The following is a 20,120-nucleotide window of genomic DNA, read 5'->3' as shown; positions in this document are numbered from 1 at the left end:
TAGCCTGTTTTAGAGAAATGTAATCATAAAATATTGTAAGAGCTTTCATTGTCTGCTTATATGCCCCCTGTATTTATCCTACAGTTCTGACTTGGTGTACAGGGAGAATAATGTAAGAACGGACCATCTTCTGAATTTTGTCACTCTACATATCACAAGTGCTGAACAAATATTTATATTGACCAAGTCCGTCCTAGCTCGCTCAATAACGTCTAAATCAAAATTATGGATTGCCTCTTATCTGCTTGTTGTCCCCTTACTCCATAATGTGTATCTCAATTTTCAGTAGAAACCACATTTGTTTAAGCAAGTCAGCCATATCAGCTATGTTTTTTTAAAGCAGTAAATGAGGCTGAATGAACTGTTTCGCTGACAGACAAGGCTCTGCTGAAAGCCAGGCATAGCAGTGGTAAGGTGTTGGGACTCTACTGTTGGGACAGCTTTGTGTAGGCCCTAACAGTTTGTGGGCACCGTTTTGACCGTTATAGTTCAATGAATGCATTGTTTAGTGTTGTGTTGTGTAGTGGCTTTGCTGGCATACATCCCACAATTTTTGTTTGTTTGTCCAACCAAGATTTACATGCTAAAATAGCCAACGCAAACTACCATCCATGTGATTGCTGTAAAAGGTTGTATAGAAATACAGTTCAGTGTCACAGTAAATTAATTTTGTAAAGTTATAGACACATTTACAATAGGTGTGCAATAATAAATGCTGTGTACTCTGCTGCCCTGCAGATGTAAACATTTCTAAATTGAAATTGAGAAGGACGTGTGGTAACTTCGTGCAACGTGCAATGCCACAAGAGGGCTCTGATTGGTTATGAGCGCCACGAGTCTGGTGTCTACTGTGCAACACAGCACAAACCTAAACAACAGCGTAAAGCGACAGGCAGGGAATGACAAGAAGAGCATCCACCGCCTGACCAAGCTGGCACACGTAGACCATCAGAGATCAAAACATAAACAGAGCATTCGTCTGTCCTCGTAAATGTGTCATGCGCGCAACAGACAGTCATTAAATATCCGGTAAATCAGGAATATTGTTCTGTTGCTCTCTGTATTGGAGGTTGTCGTCTGACAACGACAATACAGACTACAGATAATATATGGGCTATTGAACTGAGTAATATTTATATTTCTAGATATTAATGTAGTGCAATTATGCAATTGTAAAATAGGCTACTGTTGATATAAATACTGAAATATGGGTTCTAGATTAAGCAGACAGAGTAGTCTGGACAATGAGAATTTTACGAAAAGGCGTCGCAAGCATCTTGACAGCACAGGAGAAAACGACAGAGGTGGAAGTCGAGGCAGCGGCGACTTTCTTTTTACAATGATTCTGAAATCAGACAAACTGCCGGGGATGCTGCGAAGGTCCAACCACAGTCCCTACGTGAGGCGAGTGGCATGGATCCGAGACATACAAAAGCTGCTCCGTGATCGCAGGATAGATCAGGCAACCGACGTGCTCAAACTATTGAGGAAGGTAAGGACACACTACAGTATCTACATACATTTAATTTGTAATTATTGCACACGAATCAAGCATGATTGCGCACAGTAGGCTGACGTCGCCTGCATCGATCTGCTGTCATGACAAATAGCTGTCATCACTAGTGTGCGCTGCTGATCATCATCATATGTTTGGTCAATCCCATCCTAACAATTTTGATTTTAATATTTCAAACAGATACATTGCCCCATATGTAGCGAGCATAATTTAGACTGTCGTGGATGAGTCAGAATATTACACATTTTGTAGGCGCGCTACATTATTTCACCTCCATTTTAAGTACCTGCCAACACAGTGCCACAGGTGTTCCTCCTATTGACCCGTTATGGAAGGAGGTGTTTGTAAACTATTAGGCCCGCCCACCACTCTCACTGTCAGCTCTGGCATCTGGTAATTTCCTTGGCACCGCTATAAACCATAGTATGCAGGAGCTGCTGCTATTTCAAATAACTATCACAGTTACTATTCACAATATGATATACATAGCATATTGCACAGATTTGTCTGAGTGCATGCCCCTTTTCAGATTTTCTAATAATAGCAGAAACAGGATGCCATACCAGTTTAGAGTGACTCTGCCATATATAGAGTGAATCTGGCATATATTCTCATGAATAGGCAATGCTAAGTGCAACAGCAGTGGTGTCACATGGGACTGTGTCACTGTCTGTAGAAGTATTTGTTTTATGAACAAAATGTTCCTATTTCTCTACATTATCTTGTGCCATTCCACACATGTAATGATAATGTAATATGCTTAGTATTGACATTTGTAGGAAAACCTGATTTTTACCAATTGAATTAAATCCTATTTTGTTTGTGTTTTGTCCTTAAATGACAATAAGACTGTTGATGCGCTGTAACAGTATCTGTGATAGACCTGTTTTTTATAGCTCAAGCGTAAGCCCCTCTCTCTATCAGACATTGTCCAATCTGTAGTTAATTACACTGAGGACTTGTCAGAGGAGAGCGTAGAAGATCCTTAATCAAGGCACAGAGATAACCCGGGGGGCCAAAACGGCATGACAGCCACATCACAGGGGACCCTGTTTTGATTGAATACGCCTCACATTATCAGCATTCAGGCTGTTGCAAATGGAGACGGGTCTCAAAAATTACATTCTGGTTTGTAACTTAATTAAAAGAGGTGATCCATCATCCACTGTAGAGTTAACGGGCGAGCTATGGTTAGGTTAGAGGTACTGTAACAACTGAATGAGCATGTACGTGTATAGGCAACTGACTTCATCATGTTGCATGTGCAGTAAAGTGGTAAAGTCTATTCTTCACAACATCCCATTTAAAAAGACTCCTCGTTGCTTCAGATCTGGTGTGGTTACTTCTGTATTGATCATGTTTTAATGCCTCTGAGATGATCAGATATGGACAAACAAAACAGAAGGGAATTATTTTTTAGACCTGTCTTCTCGAATAAAGAGAAGGAGAATCTCGCTCGTTTTGTGTCTCGATTGTGTTTACTGTTGCTCTTGTTAAAAGGGAAGTCAGTAATGTGTGGCTGCCGGCTTCCCACTCAAACTGTCCTTTGCAATCAAGGCCTTTTGTTGTGTGTTTGTGTGTGTGTGTGTCCATCCTCCCTGTCTCTCATATCTCGCTGTATGTGCACGTCCGTCTCTACTCCTCACATATGCAGGCTAATTAGGCCTTTGTAGAACTGAGGCTCATGACAGCTATCGTATTCAGCCTGTGAAAATGGTCCTTTTCTGTTCCATTTCTTCTCTCCTTACTTAATTCTTAATTCACGCCTTAAAAGGTGTATGCAAATCGTTTAATCCAGTGGGCTCTGATTTGTAGCTTGTTACAGGCAGCATTCTCACTCAAATGCCTTTAACTTTACCTGTCATGTAGCAACTCTTTCGTGTCAGTCTGCCCTAAAAGAAATTGCCTGCACCATTCATGGATAAGTTGTTTTTATATGAATGTTTAGAATGTATTGCACAATGGCAGGCCTAAACAAAAGGCTTCATTAAACATCAAAAGAAGAAGCAAATGCTCATCCATCATTGAATGTTTATTGAACTCTCATATACTGCAGGATTTATCATAAGGACACCAGCTAGTGCTAAAGTTAGAGATACAGGGTGTGCAATACTGTGGTACGCTAAAGCTCTTTGCAACTCCAAATCACTGAGGTGTGGGTGGATATCCCAAAAGAAATGCTTCTGCCTGGAGCAAGGCACATTAAGCACATTACAGTATTCAGGTAGAACTCTCTTCAGATGAAAGCCTTCGCCCCCTTAAATTCATATTTTTTTACAAAAACAAAAAAATGTGCTTATCTGTGTCCAATCTACAGTAGCATCAACATTATTATCTCTGGGAAGTTTCAATGTAACAGCTTTCTTCTTCCACTTCTGAGGAGGAGTAGTAGGAAGGATTGAAGGACCAAAATGCAGCGTGGTATGTATCCATAATGTAATTTAATGAGAATGAATACAGAATACAAAAAGAACAAGAGAAACAAAATGAAAACCGAAACAGTCCCTATGTCACGTTCTGACCATCGTTCTTGTGTGTTTTCCTTGTTTTTAGTGTTGGTCAGGATGTGAGCTGGGTGGGCATTCTATGTTGTGCGTCTGGTTTGTCTATTTCTATGTTTGGCCTGATATAGTTCTCAATCAGAGGCAGGTGTTAGTCATTGTCTCTGATTGGGAACCATATTTAGGTAGCCTGTTTTGTGTTGGGTTTTGTGGGTGGTTGTCTCCTGTGTCAGTGTTTGTACCACACGGGACTGTTTCGGGTTTTCATGTTTCTTGTTTTTGTTGTCTGTTCATGTATAGTTTCGTTCTTAAAAAAAACATGAATCATAACTACGCCGCGTCTTGGTCCAATCCCTGCTACACCTCTTCTTCAGAGGAAGAGGAAGAAGAGAACCGTTACACCCGAATGGTGCAAACACTGAAACGGAAAATAATCACCCACAAAACACAGGTGGGAAAAGGCTACCTAAGTATGATTCTCAATCAGAGACAATGAACGACACCTGCCTCTGATTGAGAACCATACCAGGCCAAACACAAACCCAACATAGAAAAACGAACATAGACAACCCACCAAACTCACGCCCTGACCATACTAAAAACAAAGACATAACAAAAGAACTAAGGTCAGAACGTGACAGTACCCCCCCCGGTCGCAAAACCTGAACTTATAGGGGAGGGTCTGGTTGGGTGTCTGTCCGCGGTGGCGGCTCTGGCGCGGGACGTGGACCCCACTCCATCATAGTCATTACCCGCTTCTTAACCCGCCTCCGTGGCGCCTTTCGAGTGGTGATCCTCGCCGCCAACCTCAGACGGGGGACCCTAGCAACGGGTAATGAATGGACGGGAGATTCCGGCAGCACTGGACAGGCGGGAGACTCTGGCAGCTCCGACGTGAAGGGCGACTCCGACAGCGCCGGAGTGACGGCGATTCTGGCAGCTCCTGGCTGATGGACAGCTCTGGCAGCTCCTGACTGACGGGCGGCTCTGGCAGCTCCTGACTGGCGGGCGGCTCTGGCAGCTTCTGACAGACGGGCGACTCTGGCAGCTCAGGACAGACGGGAGACTCTGGCAGCTCAGGACAGACGGGAGACTCTGGCAGCTCAGGACAGACGGGAGACTCTGGCAGCTCAGGACAGACGAGAACACCTGGAGGAAGGAGATGGAGAGACAGCCTGGTGCGTGGGGCTGCCACCGGAGGCCTGGTGCGTGGAGGAGGCACCGGATAGATCGGACCGTGGAGGCGCACTGGAGGTCTCGAGCACTGAGCCTGCACAACCCTACCTGGCTGGATACTCCCCGTCGCCAGGTCAGTGCGGCGAGGTGGAACAGACCGCACTGGGCTGTGCTGGCGAACCGGGGACACCGTGCGTAGGGCTGGTGCCATGTACCCCGGCCCAAGGAGACGCACTGGAGACCAGATGCGCTGAGCCGGCTTCATGGCACCTGGCTCGATGCCCCTCTAGCCCGGCCGATACGAGGCGCTGCGATGTAGCGCACCGGGCTATGCCTGCGCACCGGGGGCACCGTGCGCCTCACGGCATAACACGGTGCCTGCCTGGTCCACCTCTCTCCACGGTAAGCACGGGGTGTTGGCTCAGGTCTCCTACCTGACTTAGCCACACTCCCCGTATGCCTCCCCCCAAGACATTTTTGGGGCTGCCTCTCGTCCCAGCCGCGCTGCCGTGCTGCCTCCTCATACCACCGCCGCTCAGCTTTCGCTGCCTCCAGCTCTGCCTTGGGGCGGCGATATTCCCTAGCCTGTGCCCAGGGTCCTTCTCCGTCCAGAATCTCCTCCAATGAGAATCTCCCTCCTCCCTCCTCTCCTCCTCCCGACACCTGCCTCTGATTGAGAACCATACCAGGCCAAACGCAAAACCCAACATAGAAAAACGAACATAGACAACCCACCCAACTCACGCCCTGACCATACTAAAACAAAGACATAAGAACTAAGGTCAGAACGTGACACTCAATACCCACTTTATACCATATATTGTTTAATGACATTAAAGCAGATGCGTCGATTTGATCATATTTCATTTCACAATAAAGCCTACCAGTCGGGTGTATCTGTGATAATGCTGCTGTCTTTACACAATTCATTGTTTTCATGAAATACAAAAAGCAATAATTGTGGCTTTATGGCTCTTTGAGTTATACTGTCTCTTCTTGTCTGATTTGGCAGGATCTGGGCTTGGAAGGCACATCCCTCAATGACATCTTATATAAGAACGCTGCTTTTCTCAACCTGGTGGACCCCATCTCCCATGAGTTGTTGCTCAGCCTGGCTCGTGAGATGCAGTGTCCCAAGAAGGTAAGCTCTCCACAACACTCATCTCATGGCGTATTGTCTGCTTGGCTTGGAATCAAGCTCCCAGAAATCAAGACGTCAAGAGAACGAGTCATGAATAGAATGAAATGCTGTTACAATACAATCATTATGGGGGAAGGTCTTCCACATTGTCTTGCTTCTGCTTCTCCTCTGCTTCTGCTTCTCCTCTGCTTCTGCTTCTCCTCTGCTTCTGCTTCTCCTCTGCTTCTGCTTCTCCTCTGCTTCTGCTTCTCCTCTGCTTCTGCTTCTCCTCTGCTTCTGCTTCTCCTCTGCTTCTCCTCTGCTTCTGCTTCTCCTCTGCTTCTGCTTCTCCTCTGCTTCTGCTTCTCCTCTGCTTCTCCTCTGCTTCTGCTTCTCCTCTGCTTCTGCTTCTCCTCTGCTTCTCCTCTGCTTCTGCTTCTCCTCTGCTTCTGCTTCTCCTCTGCTTCTGCTTCTCCTCGTGGTTTGGCTTCACATTGATTGGTCCTATAATAATGTCTGTGTGCTATTATCAACTGGATGTTGTTGACATAAAAATATTGATAAAACAATGATAGAATAATCTCTCAGTTATGCAACATTTACACATGATGGCAAATGATGTTGAAATGGGATGGCGATGCCGAAAGTAACCGACTTTACATAACAGACAATGAATAGAAATAGCATCTTTATTTCCTCACCGTCCCTCCTGTTTTCCACACTGTTGCACACAGCCTTTGATTACTTTTACTTTGCTCCATCAAGGCACCTAAATTGTGTTTTGCTCAGGAGCAGCTCAAGGCAACAGTCTTAATGTAGCATTCAATAACAGAACCCTGTTCCAGTTGTTTTGAACGGTCTAGAATGACAGAGATTAACAATTGTTTAAGAATAAAGAAACACTGAGCTGAAAATGTCCTTTCATGATCTAAAGCTGTATTTCAATCAATAATGCTCTGGTAGAATGTTTCTCAAAGATGTAGCAGTTACATAATGTACTGTTTTTTGCTTATACTTGCTGTGTTTTGTTTATACTTGCTGTGTTTTGTTTATACTTGCTGTGTTTTGTTTATACTTGCTGTGTTTTGTTTATACTTCATGTGGTCTCAAAGAGTGACAACCATATTTGGAACTAAACTAAAAACAGGCTATTCTTTTGTTGTTGTACTTGACTTTTCATTCTGTGTTTTGGGGGATTTATCTACCCCCAGAAGGATGCTGACACCATCAAGTCGTCAGATAAGATTTGCAGACAGCTGATCTACCACCTGACCCCTCACTCCAAGTGGCTCAGACAGAGCATGTCCAGACGGAAGTCCCAGGCCTGGTGAGCCCCTCCGTCTTGCCATAAGTCTTTTACACATTGAGCCACTGCTCCATGAACCCTGACTCCCCAAACTGCCCAAATTTGAACACCGCCATTTGAAATGGTGCCAGTGCCACACCCAGACCTCTGACCACCACCCTAGACATCATCTAAGTGGGTTTTGAGTGGGTTTGGCTGACATTCACTAGGGCTGGGACACAGCGGCCTCTGGACTGGCAGGGCAGGACCATAGATGCAACTAGAAGTGTCAGTCATTCCTCTGTGTGGTGCTGCTGTCACCACAGCAATGAATTGTGCAATGGTTTCAGTCCTCTTTGACTCAGAACAGGCTGTCTCCATACAGACTACAAAAGTGGTCAGTTTGGTTGGGAGGAAATAGAGGGGTTGTATAAAAATAAAAATCCATTGGCACCTTAGATGAAAACAGGTTATTTATATCAACCAGTTTTCTTGTCATCATACTGCATTAATGTGCAAATAATTCATATGGAAATAGGTGGCAAATGAATTGACAAGTTCTTCTGTATCTAGGTATTTAGTAATTCTATACACAAAAAAAGCAGGATATGACTACACTTGTTCCAGCAATTGCTAATTTAACATTTTTAAAGATGGATTGACAGTGGAAACAATCCATTTTCTAAATGAATAGAAAATAAGCAGAAGAGAACACGATCTGATGAGTTGTTCTCATTGTGCTTCAGTCTGAGGTAACAGCATGAAAAGACAGAGAATAAGAGTAAGTATCAAAATGATAGTAACATGAGGATCAAGTGAAACAAGACATTGATTCCAATATCACCTTGTCTTGCTGCTCAACTAATGTACAGTTGAACTCAAGCAAGGCTTTTATGCACCTGCAGACATTGATGTCCCCCTGATTTAGGAGAGACATTAGATTATGTTGAGACTGACTCACTGACAGAATCTTAGAGTGTGAGAGGACGTGTTCCCATGTTGAACTTGTAGATGAGGTGGTTAGTTTCACTGATTCATTCAGCTGTCTCCATAAAACCTGCAGAGAGCGACTGTCTCACACAGTCTGAGGCAAACAGCAGGACAAACATTAGTCATCACCTCCCATTGCTTGTTATGTTCCCTCTAGGGAAACTACACTCGCCCGTATTCAACACTCAAATGGCACTTTCTGAGGTGTTCTCCTATTCAAAGTTAGTTGAGTTGTAGAAAATCACAAAATAAAGGGTTTCTGCTAAAATATTCTTGAATGTTATCTGTCGAGCTCATTTTACTTGAGTAGAACCTTTTACATTTCTCACTACTATACCAGACTGCAATTCTTCCTTGCTGATTCAACTGTTTTTAAGTTAAGAACAAATTCTTATTTTCAATGACGGCCTCAGAACAGTGGGTTATCTGCCTGCTCAGGGGCAGAACGACCTGTGATAGGAGTTACTGTACAAGCAGTCACAAATCGAATGCTATGCAATTCACACAGATAGGCAGCTATACCACCCTGCTAAACAAATGCATAATAACTACCAACTATAAAGTCTCATCACAATACATCTAACTGCTATAGCTACATCCACAGATCTTTCATGGCATATTCTGTTTAAAACTAGGTTTTTCTCTCCTGGCTAATTTGCAAATTCCTCTTCATAGGTTTAGACATACTCTTTATTTATCATATATGCATAGTCACTTTATCTATACATTCATGTACTGTACATACTACCTCAATTGGCCCAACCAACCAGTGCTCCCGCACATTGGCTAACCAGGCTATCTGCATTGTGTCCCACCACCCTCCAACCCCTCTTTTATGCTACTGCTACTCAAATCAAATCGAAATCAAATCAAATCAAATTTTATTTGTCACATACACATGGTTAGCAGATGTTAATGCGAGTGTAGCGAAATGCTTGTGCTTCTAGTTCCGACAATGCAGTGATAACCAACAAGTAATCTAACTAACAATTCCAAAACTACTGTCTTATACACAGTGTAAGGGGATAAGGAATATGTACATAAGGATATATGAATGAGTGATGGAACAGAGCAGCATACAGTAGATGGTATCGAGTACAGTATATACATATGAGATGAGTATGTAGACAAAGTAAACAAAGTGGCATAGTTAAAGTGGCTAGTGACATAAGAATGCAGTCGATGATCTAGAGTACAGTATATACATATGCATATGAGATGAATAATGTAGGGTAAGTAACATTATATAAGGTAGCATTGTTTAAAGTGGCTAGTGATATATTTACATCATTTCCCATTATTAAAGTGGCTGGAGTTGGGTCAGTGTCAATGACAGTGTGTTGGCAGCAGCCACTCAATGTTAGTGGTGGCTGTTTAACAGTCTGATGGCCTTGAGATAGAAGCTGTTTTTCAGTCTCTCGGTCCCAGCTTTGATGCACCTGTACTGACCTCGCCTTCTGGATGATAGCGGGGTGAACAGGCAGTGGTTCGGGTGGTTGATGTCCTTGATGATCTTTATGGCCTTCCTGTAACATCGGGTGGTGTAGGTGTCCTGGAGGGCAGGTAGTTTGCCCCCGGTGATGCATTGTGCAGACCTCACTACCCTCTGGAGAGCCTTACGGTTGAGGGCGGAGCAGTTGCCGTACCAGGCGGTGATACAGCCCGCCAGGATGCTCTCGATTGTGCATCTGTAGAAGTTTGTGAGTGCTTTTGGTGACAAGCCGAATTTCTTCAGCCTCCTGAGGTTGAAGAGGCGCTGCTGCGCCTTCTTCACGACGCTGTCAGTGTGAGTGGACCAATTCAGTTTGTCTGTGATGTGTATGCCGAGGAACTTAAAACTTGCTACCCTCTCCACTACTGATCCATCGATGTGGATAGGGGGGTGTTCCCTCTGCTGTTTCCTGAAGTCCACAATCATCTCCTTAGTTTTGTTGACGTTGAGTGTGAGGTTATTTTCCTGACACCACACTCCGAGGGCCCTCACCTCCTGCCTGTAGGCCGTCTCGTCGTTGTTGGTAATCAAGCCTACCACTGTTGTGTCGTCCGCAAACTTGATGATTGAGTTGGAGGCGTGCATGGCCACGCAGTCGTGGGTGAACAGGGAGTACAGGAGAGGGCTCAGAACGCACCCTTGTGGGGCTCCCGTGTTGAGGATCAGCGGGGAGGAGATGTTGTTGCCTACCCTCACCACCTGGGGGCGGCCCGTCAGGAAGTCCAGAACCCAGTTGCACAGGGCGGGGTCGAGACCCAGGGTCTCGAGCTTGATGACGAGCTTGGAGGGTACTATGGTGTTGAATGCCGAGCTGTAGTCTATGAACAGCATTCTCACATAGGTATTCCTCTTGTCCAGGTGGGTTAGGGCAGTGTGCAGTGTGGTTGAGATTGCATCGTCTGTGGACCTATTTGGGCGGTAAGCAAATTGGAGTGGGTCTAGGGTGTCAGGTAGGGTGGAGGTGATATGGTCCTTGACTAGTCTCTCAAAGCACTTCATGATGACGGAAGTGAGTGCTACGGGGCGGTAGTCGTTTAGCTCAGTTACCTTAGCTTTCTTGGGAACAGGAACAATGGTGGCCCTCTTGAAGCATGTGGGAACAGCAGACTGGTATAGGGATTGATTGAATATGTCCGTAAACACACCGGCCAGCTGGTCTGCGCATGCTCTGAGGGCGCGGCTGGGGATGCCGTCTGGGCCTGCAGCCTTGCGAGGGTTAACACGTTTAAATGTCTTACTCACCTCGGCTGCAGTGAAGGAGAGACCGCATGTTTTCGTTGCAGGCCGTGTCAGTGGCAATGTATTGTCCTCAAAGCTGGCAAAAAAGTTATTTAGTCTGCCTGGGAGCAAGACATCCTGGTCCGTGACTGGGCTGGGTTTCTTCTTGTAGTCCGTGATTGACTGTAGACCCTGCCACATGCCTCTTGTGTCTGAGCCATTGAATTGAGATTCCACTTTGTCTCTGTACTGACGCTTAGCTTGTTTAATAGCCTTGCGGAGGGAATAGCTGCATTGTTTATATTCGGACATATTACCAGACACCTTGCCCTGATTAAAAGCAGTGGTTCGCGCTTTCAGTTTCACGCGAATGCTGCCATCAATCCACGGTTTCTGGTTTGGGAATGTTTTTATCGTTGCTATGGGAACGACATCTTCGACGCACGTTCTAATGAACTCGCACACCGAATCAGCGTATTCGTCAATATTTCCATCTGACGCAATACGAAACATGTCGCAGTCCACGTGATGGAAGCAGTCTTGGAGTGTGGAGTCAGCTTGGTCTGACCAGCGTTGGACAGACCTCAGCGTGGGAGCCTCTTGTTTTAGTTTCTGCCTGTAGGCAGGGATCAGCAAAATGGAGTCGTGGTCAGCTTTTCCGAAAGGGGGCGGGGCAGGGCCTTATATGCGTCGCGGAAGTTAGAGTAACAATGATCCAAGGTTTTACCACCCCTGGTTGCGCAATCGATATGCTGGTAAAATTTAGGGAGTCTTGTTTTCAGATTAGCTTTGTTAAAATCCCCAGCTACAATGAATGCAGCCTCCGGATAAATGGTTTCCAGTTTGCAAAGAGTTAAATAAAGTTCGTTCAGAGCCATCGATGTGTCTGCTTGGGGGGGGATATATACGGCTGTGATTATAATCGAGGAGAATTCTCTTGGAAGATAATGCGGTCTACATTTGATTGTGAGGAATTCTAAATCAGGTGAACAGAAGGATTTGAGTTCCTGTATGTTTCCTTCATCACACCATGTCTCGTTAGTCATGAGGCATACGCCCCCGCCACTCTTCTTACCAGAAAGATGTTTGTTTCTGTCGGCGCGATGCGTGGAGAAACCCGTTGGCTGCACCGCGTCGGATAGCGTCTTCCCAGTAAACCATGTTTCTGTGAAGCAGAGAACGTTGCAGTCTCTGATGTCCCTCTGGAATGCTACCCTTGCTCGGATTTCGTCAACCTTGTTGTCAAGAGACTGGACATTGGCAAGAAGAATGCTGGGGAGTGGTGCGCGATGTGCTATGCATATATGATGTACTCTCTGTTCATCATATATGCATAGTCACTTTAACCATATCTACATGTACATACTACCTCAATCAGCCTGACTAACCGGTTTCTGTATGTAGCCTAGCCACTTTTATTGCCTCTCTACTGTATGTAGCCTCCCTACTATTTTTCACTGTCTTTTTACTGTTGTTTTTATTTCTTTACTTACCTATTGTTCACCTAATACCTTTTTGCACTATTGGTTAGAGCCTGTAAGTAAGCATTTCACTGTAATACCTGTTGTATTCGGCGCATGAGACAAATAAACTTTGATTTGATTTATTTGTATACTACTGTATATGAGATTAATGAGGATACAGGTTTAGTATATCTGAGGCACATCATAACATGGCGGGTCAATCCACAGGGCCCCTGTACACACAGGAGACAGCTGAGGATTATGACAGTTGGCAACCTTGCATGGCCACTTCCTCTCTGTCTGTCATGTTGAAATGTCAGACCTGCAGCCAGCCTGCAGTAGTGCAGCAGACACCTGGGGTGAAGAGGGGGCAATAAGGAGCGGTAACCTGACTGATCAGTCTGACTCGACATGACATTCTGCTCCTGTCCCACAGTTGTTCTGTGGCTGTGAAGGGAACTTTTACATTTTAGTCATGTAGCAGATGTTCTTTATCCAGAGCGACTTACAGTTAGTGCATTCAAGATAGCTAGGTGGGACAACCACATAACTCAGTCATAATAAGTACCTTTTTCCTCAATAAAGTAGCTATCAGCAAAGTCAGTGCTAGTAGGGGGAAAATACAGGTGCAAGTGTTAGTTAACGAAAGGCAAGTTGTTTTGGGGGGAGGACGGGGGTGCTGTGGGATTATTTAAGATACTCTTTGAAGATGTAGGGTTTCAGATGTTTTGGGAAAATGGGTAGGGACTCTACTGTCCTAGAATTAGGGGGAGCTCGTACAGCAGAGTCCAGGCTGAGCAGGAGTTGCCCTCTCGTAGGGTGGGAGAGACCAGAGGTGGTAGAACAGAGTACTTGGGTTGGGGTGTAGGGTTTGAGCAGTGCCTAAATGTAGGGAGGGTCAGTTCCTTTTGCTTCTCATAGGCAAGTACCATGGTCTTGTAGTGGATGTGAACTTTGACTGGAAGCCAGTGGAGTGTGCAGAGGAGCAGGGTGACATGGGAGAACTTGGAAAGGTTGAACACCAGGCGGGGAGCGCAGCCAACAGTGTCTTGCAGTAGTCCAGACAGGAGATGAACAGATGAATAATAGAGAGTGGTGCTTTAAACATGAATGACTTTGCAAAAACAAAATTATGTGAGCTGTGCAGTAGCCCAAGGGAGATATGTGGAGAAAATGGTCTCCTTGAAGAAATTATTCTCAACTATAGTGTATAGCAGAAATCTGGATTTAATGGCCACAATATTGATTCCTTTAAAAAGGCCATAAATGAGAGACACTCTTTATTCAGGGACTGAGACGTTTCTTTTCTTGTTCCCAGAGCACAGTATACTCCTCACAGTGTATGAGGAGCAGGGAATGCGCAGATTAAGTTTATGTTGCTCATCATCACACATTGCTTCCACAGTACATCATATATACACTATACTGTGCAGTATAAAGCCTGGTGTGAATAAATGTCAATACGTTATAGCATCTCTCTATATGAAAAATGCCCTTTTTCAACATTTTGTTAAGGATCGGACCCTTTTATTAATTTTCGCCTAAAATCTAACTGTCTGTATCTCTGGACCTGAAGCAAGGATATGCATATTCTTGATACCATTTGAAAGGAAATGCTTTGAAGTTTTTGGAAATGTGAAATTAATGTAGGAGAATATAACACATTAGATCTGGTAAGAGATATTCCATCATCTTTGAAATGCAAGTGAAAGGCCATAATGTATTATTCCAGCACAGGTGCAATTTAGATTTTGGCCACTAGATGGCAGCAGTGTATGTGCAAAGTTTTACGCTTCGAATACACCGACAGCGTAGTTGCATTTTGGTACACCAGAATTACATTCATTTCCAATGAAACACTGTGTTTGCCTTGCAGCATTGCGTTGCAGAGGTGTGGTGCGTACGTTCGATGTGGTCCATACGTTGGATTCAAAGCACTACACAGCTGATTAAAATGATCAACTCATCAAAAGGCTTTGATGATTTGAATCAGGTGTGTAGTGATAGGGCAAAAACGAAAATGTGCACCCCTTTGGATCCCCAGGACCATGATTGAGAATCACTGCTGTAGAGGTTTTAAATTACAGCCTTAATCTAAAATGGATTAAATAAACAAATTAAAAATAATAACATTTTTAAAAAATCCTCATCAATCCACTCACAATACCCCATAATGACAAAGCAAAAACAGCTTTTTTGAAATGTTTGCAAATGTATTAAAAATTAAAAAACAGATACTTTATTTCCATAAGTATTCAGGCCCTTTGCTATGAGACTCGAAATTGAGATGTTTCTACAACTTGATTGGAGTCCACCTGTGGTAAATTCAATTGATTGGACATGATTTGGAAAGGCACACCCTGTCTATATAAGGTCCCACAGTTGACAGTGCATGTCAGAGCAAAACAACAAGCTATGAGGTCAAAGGAATTGTCCATAGAGCTCAGAGACAGGAATATATCGAGACACAGATCTGGGCAAGGGTACCAAAACATTTTTGCAGAATTGACGGTCCCCAAGAACACAGTGGCCTCTATCATTCTTAAATGGAAGAAGTTTGGAACCACCAAGACTCTTCCTAGAGCTGGCCGCCTGGCCAAACTGAGCAATCGGGGGAGAAGTGCCTTGGTCAGGGAGGTGACCAAGAACCCAATGGTCACTCTGACAGAGCTCCATGGTGGTGGCAGCATCATTCTTTGGGGATGTTTTGCAGCGGCAGGGACTGAGAGACTAGTCAGGATCGAGGGAAAGATGAACAGAGCAAAGTACAGAGAGATACTTGATAAATAAAAGTGCTCAGAACCTCAGACTGGGGGGTGAAGGTTCACCTTCCAACAGGACAACGACCCGAAGCACACAGCCAAGACAACGCAGGAGTGGCTTCGGGACAATGTCCTTGAGTGGCCCAGGCAGAGCCCGGACTTGAACCCGATCTAAAATTTCTGGAGAGACCTGAAAATAGCTGTGCAGTGATGCTCCCGATCCAACCTGACAGAGCTTGAGAGGATCTGCAGAGAAGAATGGGAGAAACTCCCCAAATACAGGTGTGCCAAGCTTACAGCGTCATACCCAAGAAGGCTCGAGCCTGTAATCACTGCCAAAGGTGCTTCAGCAAAGTACTGAGTAAAGGGTCTGAATACTTATGTAAATATGATATTTCCATATTTTTTAAATGTTTTATACATTTGCAAAATGTTCAAAATAACGTTTTGTTGTTTTGTGATTATGGGGTATTGTGTGTAGATTTATGAGGGGAGAAAACAATGTAATACATTTAGAATAAGGCTGTAATGCAACAAAATGTGGAAAAGGTCAAGGGGTCTGAATAATTTCTGAATGCAGTGTACAATTGTATTGTGATTGTATGAAGCAGAACAGTGCATTAGATCAATGGGCTCTCTTCCTTATTGCTCAGAATAAGCCATTGCCATGCTATTCCAATTCCTGAAAGTCAGCACTAAAGCAACATCAAGGTGCAATGCCTTTAATACAAATCTAAGCGTCTGTGGACACCAACATCACACAAATGTCATCTTTCAAAGGGCATGAAGATTTTTCTCTGATAGGCTCATGATGTGAGGTCATGCACTGAAACAGATATCCAGCCTTAAGGTTTTGCTTCTCAGTCACATGTTGAATGTATTTAATTTCCACATCACATCATATGGAACCCACACCTGCCTTTCACAGAGAAGTTGTTCTGTCCACTGAAGCAACACAACTTACATGCTGACCAGACCGGACACGTTGCTTGCGCGAACGTTGCAAAATAAATGTACACATACATGTTATTCAATCATTGCACACACACTGCTCGCGAGCGTCTGCGTGGCCAGGCGCTGAAATAGAATCTGGGTCTATTTGTGATGCTCAACACGCTGCAAGTCCGTCCTCTCCCATCTTCTCATTGGTTTTTAGTAGCATACACTACCGTTCAAAAGTTTGGGGTCACTTAGAAATGTCCTTGTTTTTGAAAGAAAAGCAACAAATTTTGTCCATTAAAATAAAATATATCTGGAGCGTCAGCATTTGTGGATTCGATTACAGGCTCAAAATGGCCAGAAACAAATAACTTTCTTCTGAAACTCGTCAGTCTATTCTTGTTCTGAGAAATGAAGACTGGGGTCACTTAGAAGTTGATTGCCAACCACCATATAAAGTCCAAAGAAGAAAAGCCATATGAAGTCCAAAGAAGCCTGAAGGAAGGAGAGATGAGGAGAAACAAATTCGGTTTACCGTTTCATCTGTGGATTAATTGTCAGAGTAGAGGACCTTGTGCATTTCAGGTAAAATAACAACCCAATGCTGTCATGTGTGCTCCCTCTCCGGCCTCTAGGTCACCAGATTGCTCGTTCTGGCGCACACCTGTCACCATCATTACGCGCATCAGCGCATTATGACACTCACCTGATCTCCATCACCTCCTTGATTACCTGCCCTATATATGTCACTCTTGTTGGTTCCTTCCCCAGGCGTCATTGTTTCTGTTTCTGTGTCATGTCTGTGCATTGTTTGTGTTTTCTTGTTTTGTATTATGTTACGTTTATTTATTAAAACACTCACTCCCTGAACTTGCTTCCTGACTCTCAGCGCACTCGTTAAAAATGTTTATATACCAGGACAAATTAGCTAACTAAATTGCCATAAATGTTTAATGCTTTTTGACATGTCCCCAAATTAATATGATTGGTTCAGAGTTTGTTTTTATATTTCAAACTGCTTGTCCTGATCGCTTCTGGTGTGGGTGGACAAAATCAATGTGCGCGCGATAGTGGATGCACGCGCTTGTCTGGTTTGGTCAGCATGTTACGCTATCAAATGCATTTTCTACCCTGGTAAAATCTGTTAAATCCATGTTTTCTCTTTGATGGCTTAAAGTGTTAAATATTTTTATCAATCAAATATTTCTGCCACCCTCTCCTGTTGCCACAATCCCAAATCTATAACTAATTTTTCTGCCGTTTGTCTGTCTAGATATTTTCTTGTTTCAGTCATTAAAACAGGTTGGTTTGGCTTTCAAATGAAGTGTCATATAATCAGATGGTGAGTGTTTTTGGCTCTTGGTGATAAGGAAGTCAATGCTTTTCATTCTCTGAATGAGGAGCTTGGATGTTTCGGATGTTTTGGCCCATCACTGTGTACACTGCTAAATCCTCATGCTGCAGAATCTATATCAGCCTTCCGCTCCAAGCGTGCCCAACCCCCCTCCTTTACACATCACAGGAAACACAATATGACACAAGGGCCATGTTCCCTGCTTACACACTTAGATGATACAGTTAAGACCAAAATGTCAGTACTCAGCCCCTCTATTTCCCTCATTCATTAAAAAAAGGTGCTATCTAAAACCTCAAAGGGTTCTTCGGCTGTCCCCGTAGGAGAACCCTTTGAACAAACCTTTTTGGTTCCAGGTAGAGCCCTTTGGGTTCCATGTAGAACCATTTCCACAGAGGCTTACACCTGGAACCAAAAATGGTTATCCTATGGGGACAGCCAAAGAACCCTTTTGGAACCCTTTTTTCTAAGAGTGTAAGCTCTGAGATATCTTAACTGAGCGTTTGTACTTTCATATCCAAGAATGTCTCAAATAATGGTCAATATCCAACACTTTTTTTCTTTACAGTCTCAAGACAACCCTGCAGAGAAAAGTATCCACTGACACAGTTGACTTGTCTGGCATACCTCTCTCCAGTCGAGATGTTCGCCACGTGGCCTTCTACTTTCAGAACAGTGGGGATGCAGTGGTGGCTGTGGATATCAGTTTCACTGAGCTCCAAGATGAGAACCTCCGTGTCCTGCTACCGGTCCTGGGGTCTCTGCCCAAACTCAACACCCTGGCCCTCAACGGCAACCGGCTGACCCTGGCCATAGTCAAAGACTTGACTGAGATCCTGAAAGACCCAAAGAAGTTCTCCAGCCTGGCTTGGATTGATCTGGGCAACAACTTTGACATTTTCACCATGCCCCAGCCCCTGTTAGTGGCCCTGCGACGCCGCTGCAGCCTGAAGAGCAGCTTGCCCACCATCTATGAGTACACAGAGGGCCAACCCTACTGCTACCACATGGAGACCTCCATTGAGGAACCCAGCCACTACGAGGAGGAGGAGGCAGGGGAAGAGGAGGGGGAGGAAGATGAAGACGAGCTGGAGCCATGGGCTATAGGGGGGAAGAAGATTTCAAAGGACTTCACACTACACTACTGTGAGAGGTGATGAGTTGAAGTCCCCCTGGCTCGGTTCAGCTGTGTTTGAAAGGCCTTCCCACAGCTTCAAGTTCCTACCTTTCCCATGTTGCCCTTTACACCATGAGCCCAGTCACCCATTGTGGCACGAGGGATGTTTAGCGCCACACATTCCAGAGACCATCGTTCCAACACAGCCACCAATTAATCTCTCACCATCTATGAGTTCACCCACACAAGACCACTGCAGTAATTGATTATGTTGGTGACTTACTGTGTTGGTGGATGGTGCTCCTGGGAACGAGGTGCGGTTTCATTGGAGGTGGGCTAGAAGAATTTAGGAAAAGGTGCTCTCTCTCTCTCGCCCTCTTAAAGTAGCAGCTGTGGAGCAAATCCCAAGGACTTCGGATCAGACGGCTTGACGGAGGAGCGGCATAACGCTGGTGGTCTAATGAGCTGCTGTTGGTTTGGAAGCAGTAGGTTCTCTACCAGGACTGTCACTGAGACTATCCCTGGCAGGCAGGGCCTAGCTCCACATTGTGTGTTCTCTGTTAATCTCTCAACAAAGGCTATGAAACAAGTTCAACAGACTATACAGCCGATGAACCGTCACGTGATTCTGGCAAAACTGCTAAGTCAAGACTTTTGCCCCCCCATTTCCAAATGTCCACTTGTGAATACCTACGTAGATGTAAATGATGACACAAAACAGGGCTCTGTTGTGTTTCCACAGTCTATTTTAGTGCACTGCTGGTGAATAAAGCCATCTTAGAAGACAACAGGTAGGACTCAACAATAGACTGATTGTTTGCTGTTGTCCAAAACTCTGAGATTCACCACTGTATTTGGCTGTTTTAGTCATTATCATTTTAGAACACATGTGGGATGAATGACAGTGCAGACAAGACCCAAGGGTGGACTCATTCATCTGTTTGTAGTGAGGAACGTACCAAATGGAATCTCATACTGACACCCTTTGTACTAATATGTCGTTATTAACATGTATATGTGTGTTTGTTTATTGTGGGAGAAACATGACTGTTACATATCAGTTGTAGGCTATTACCAGGGCTGATAATCAGCAGGGGGGGCTGAGTGTAGTGCTGGATAGTGGTGGTCTATGAAATAGCACATAATAGTTCAGTTGGGTTTACCAACTACAGCTGAGCTCCATGCTG

General features: G+C 44.5%; 1 protein-coding gene across 2 annotated transcripts; it reads left to right on the top strand.

Moving 5' to 3' along the window:
* Window positions 1-880: 880 nt before the first annotated feature.
* Window positions 881-19,592, top strand: LOC115111511 (leucine-rich repeat-containing protein 75B-like). Of its 2 annotated transcripts, none has more exons than XM_065011521.1 (4): window positions 881-1,492; window positions 6,206-6,334; window positions 7,528-7,640; window positions 18,385-19,592. In XM_065011521.1, the coding sequence occupies exons 1-4, from the start codon at window positions 1,208-1,210 to the stop codon at window positions 18,971-18,973; spliced, it is 1,116 nt and encodes a 371-aa protein (XP_064867593.1). In that variant the 5' UTR covers window positions 881-1,207; the 3' UTR covers window positions 18,974-19,592. The 2 variants fall into 2 exon arrangements, with proteins under 2 accessions (XP_064867593.1, XP_029493496.2); XM_029637636.2 differs by having other exon boundaries at window positions 7,525-7,640.
* The last annotated feature ends 528 nt before the right edge of the window (window positions 19,593-20,120 follow it).

Source organism: Oncorhynchus nerka, linkage group LG27, assembly GCF_034236695.1.
Source record: "Oncorhynchus nerka isolate Pitt River linkage group LG27, Oner_Uvic_2.0, whole genome shotgun sequence".
Lineage (NCBI taxonomy): Eukaryota > Metazoa > Chordata > Actinopteri > Salmoniformes > Salmonidae > Oncorhynchus > Oncorhynchus nerka.
This window is presented reverse-complemented; position numbering and strand designations above follow the sequence as displayed.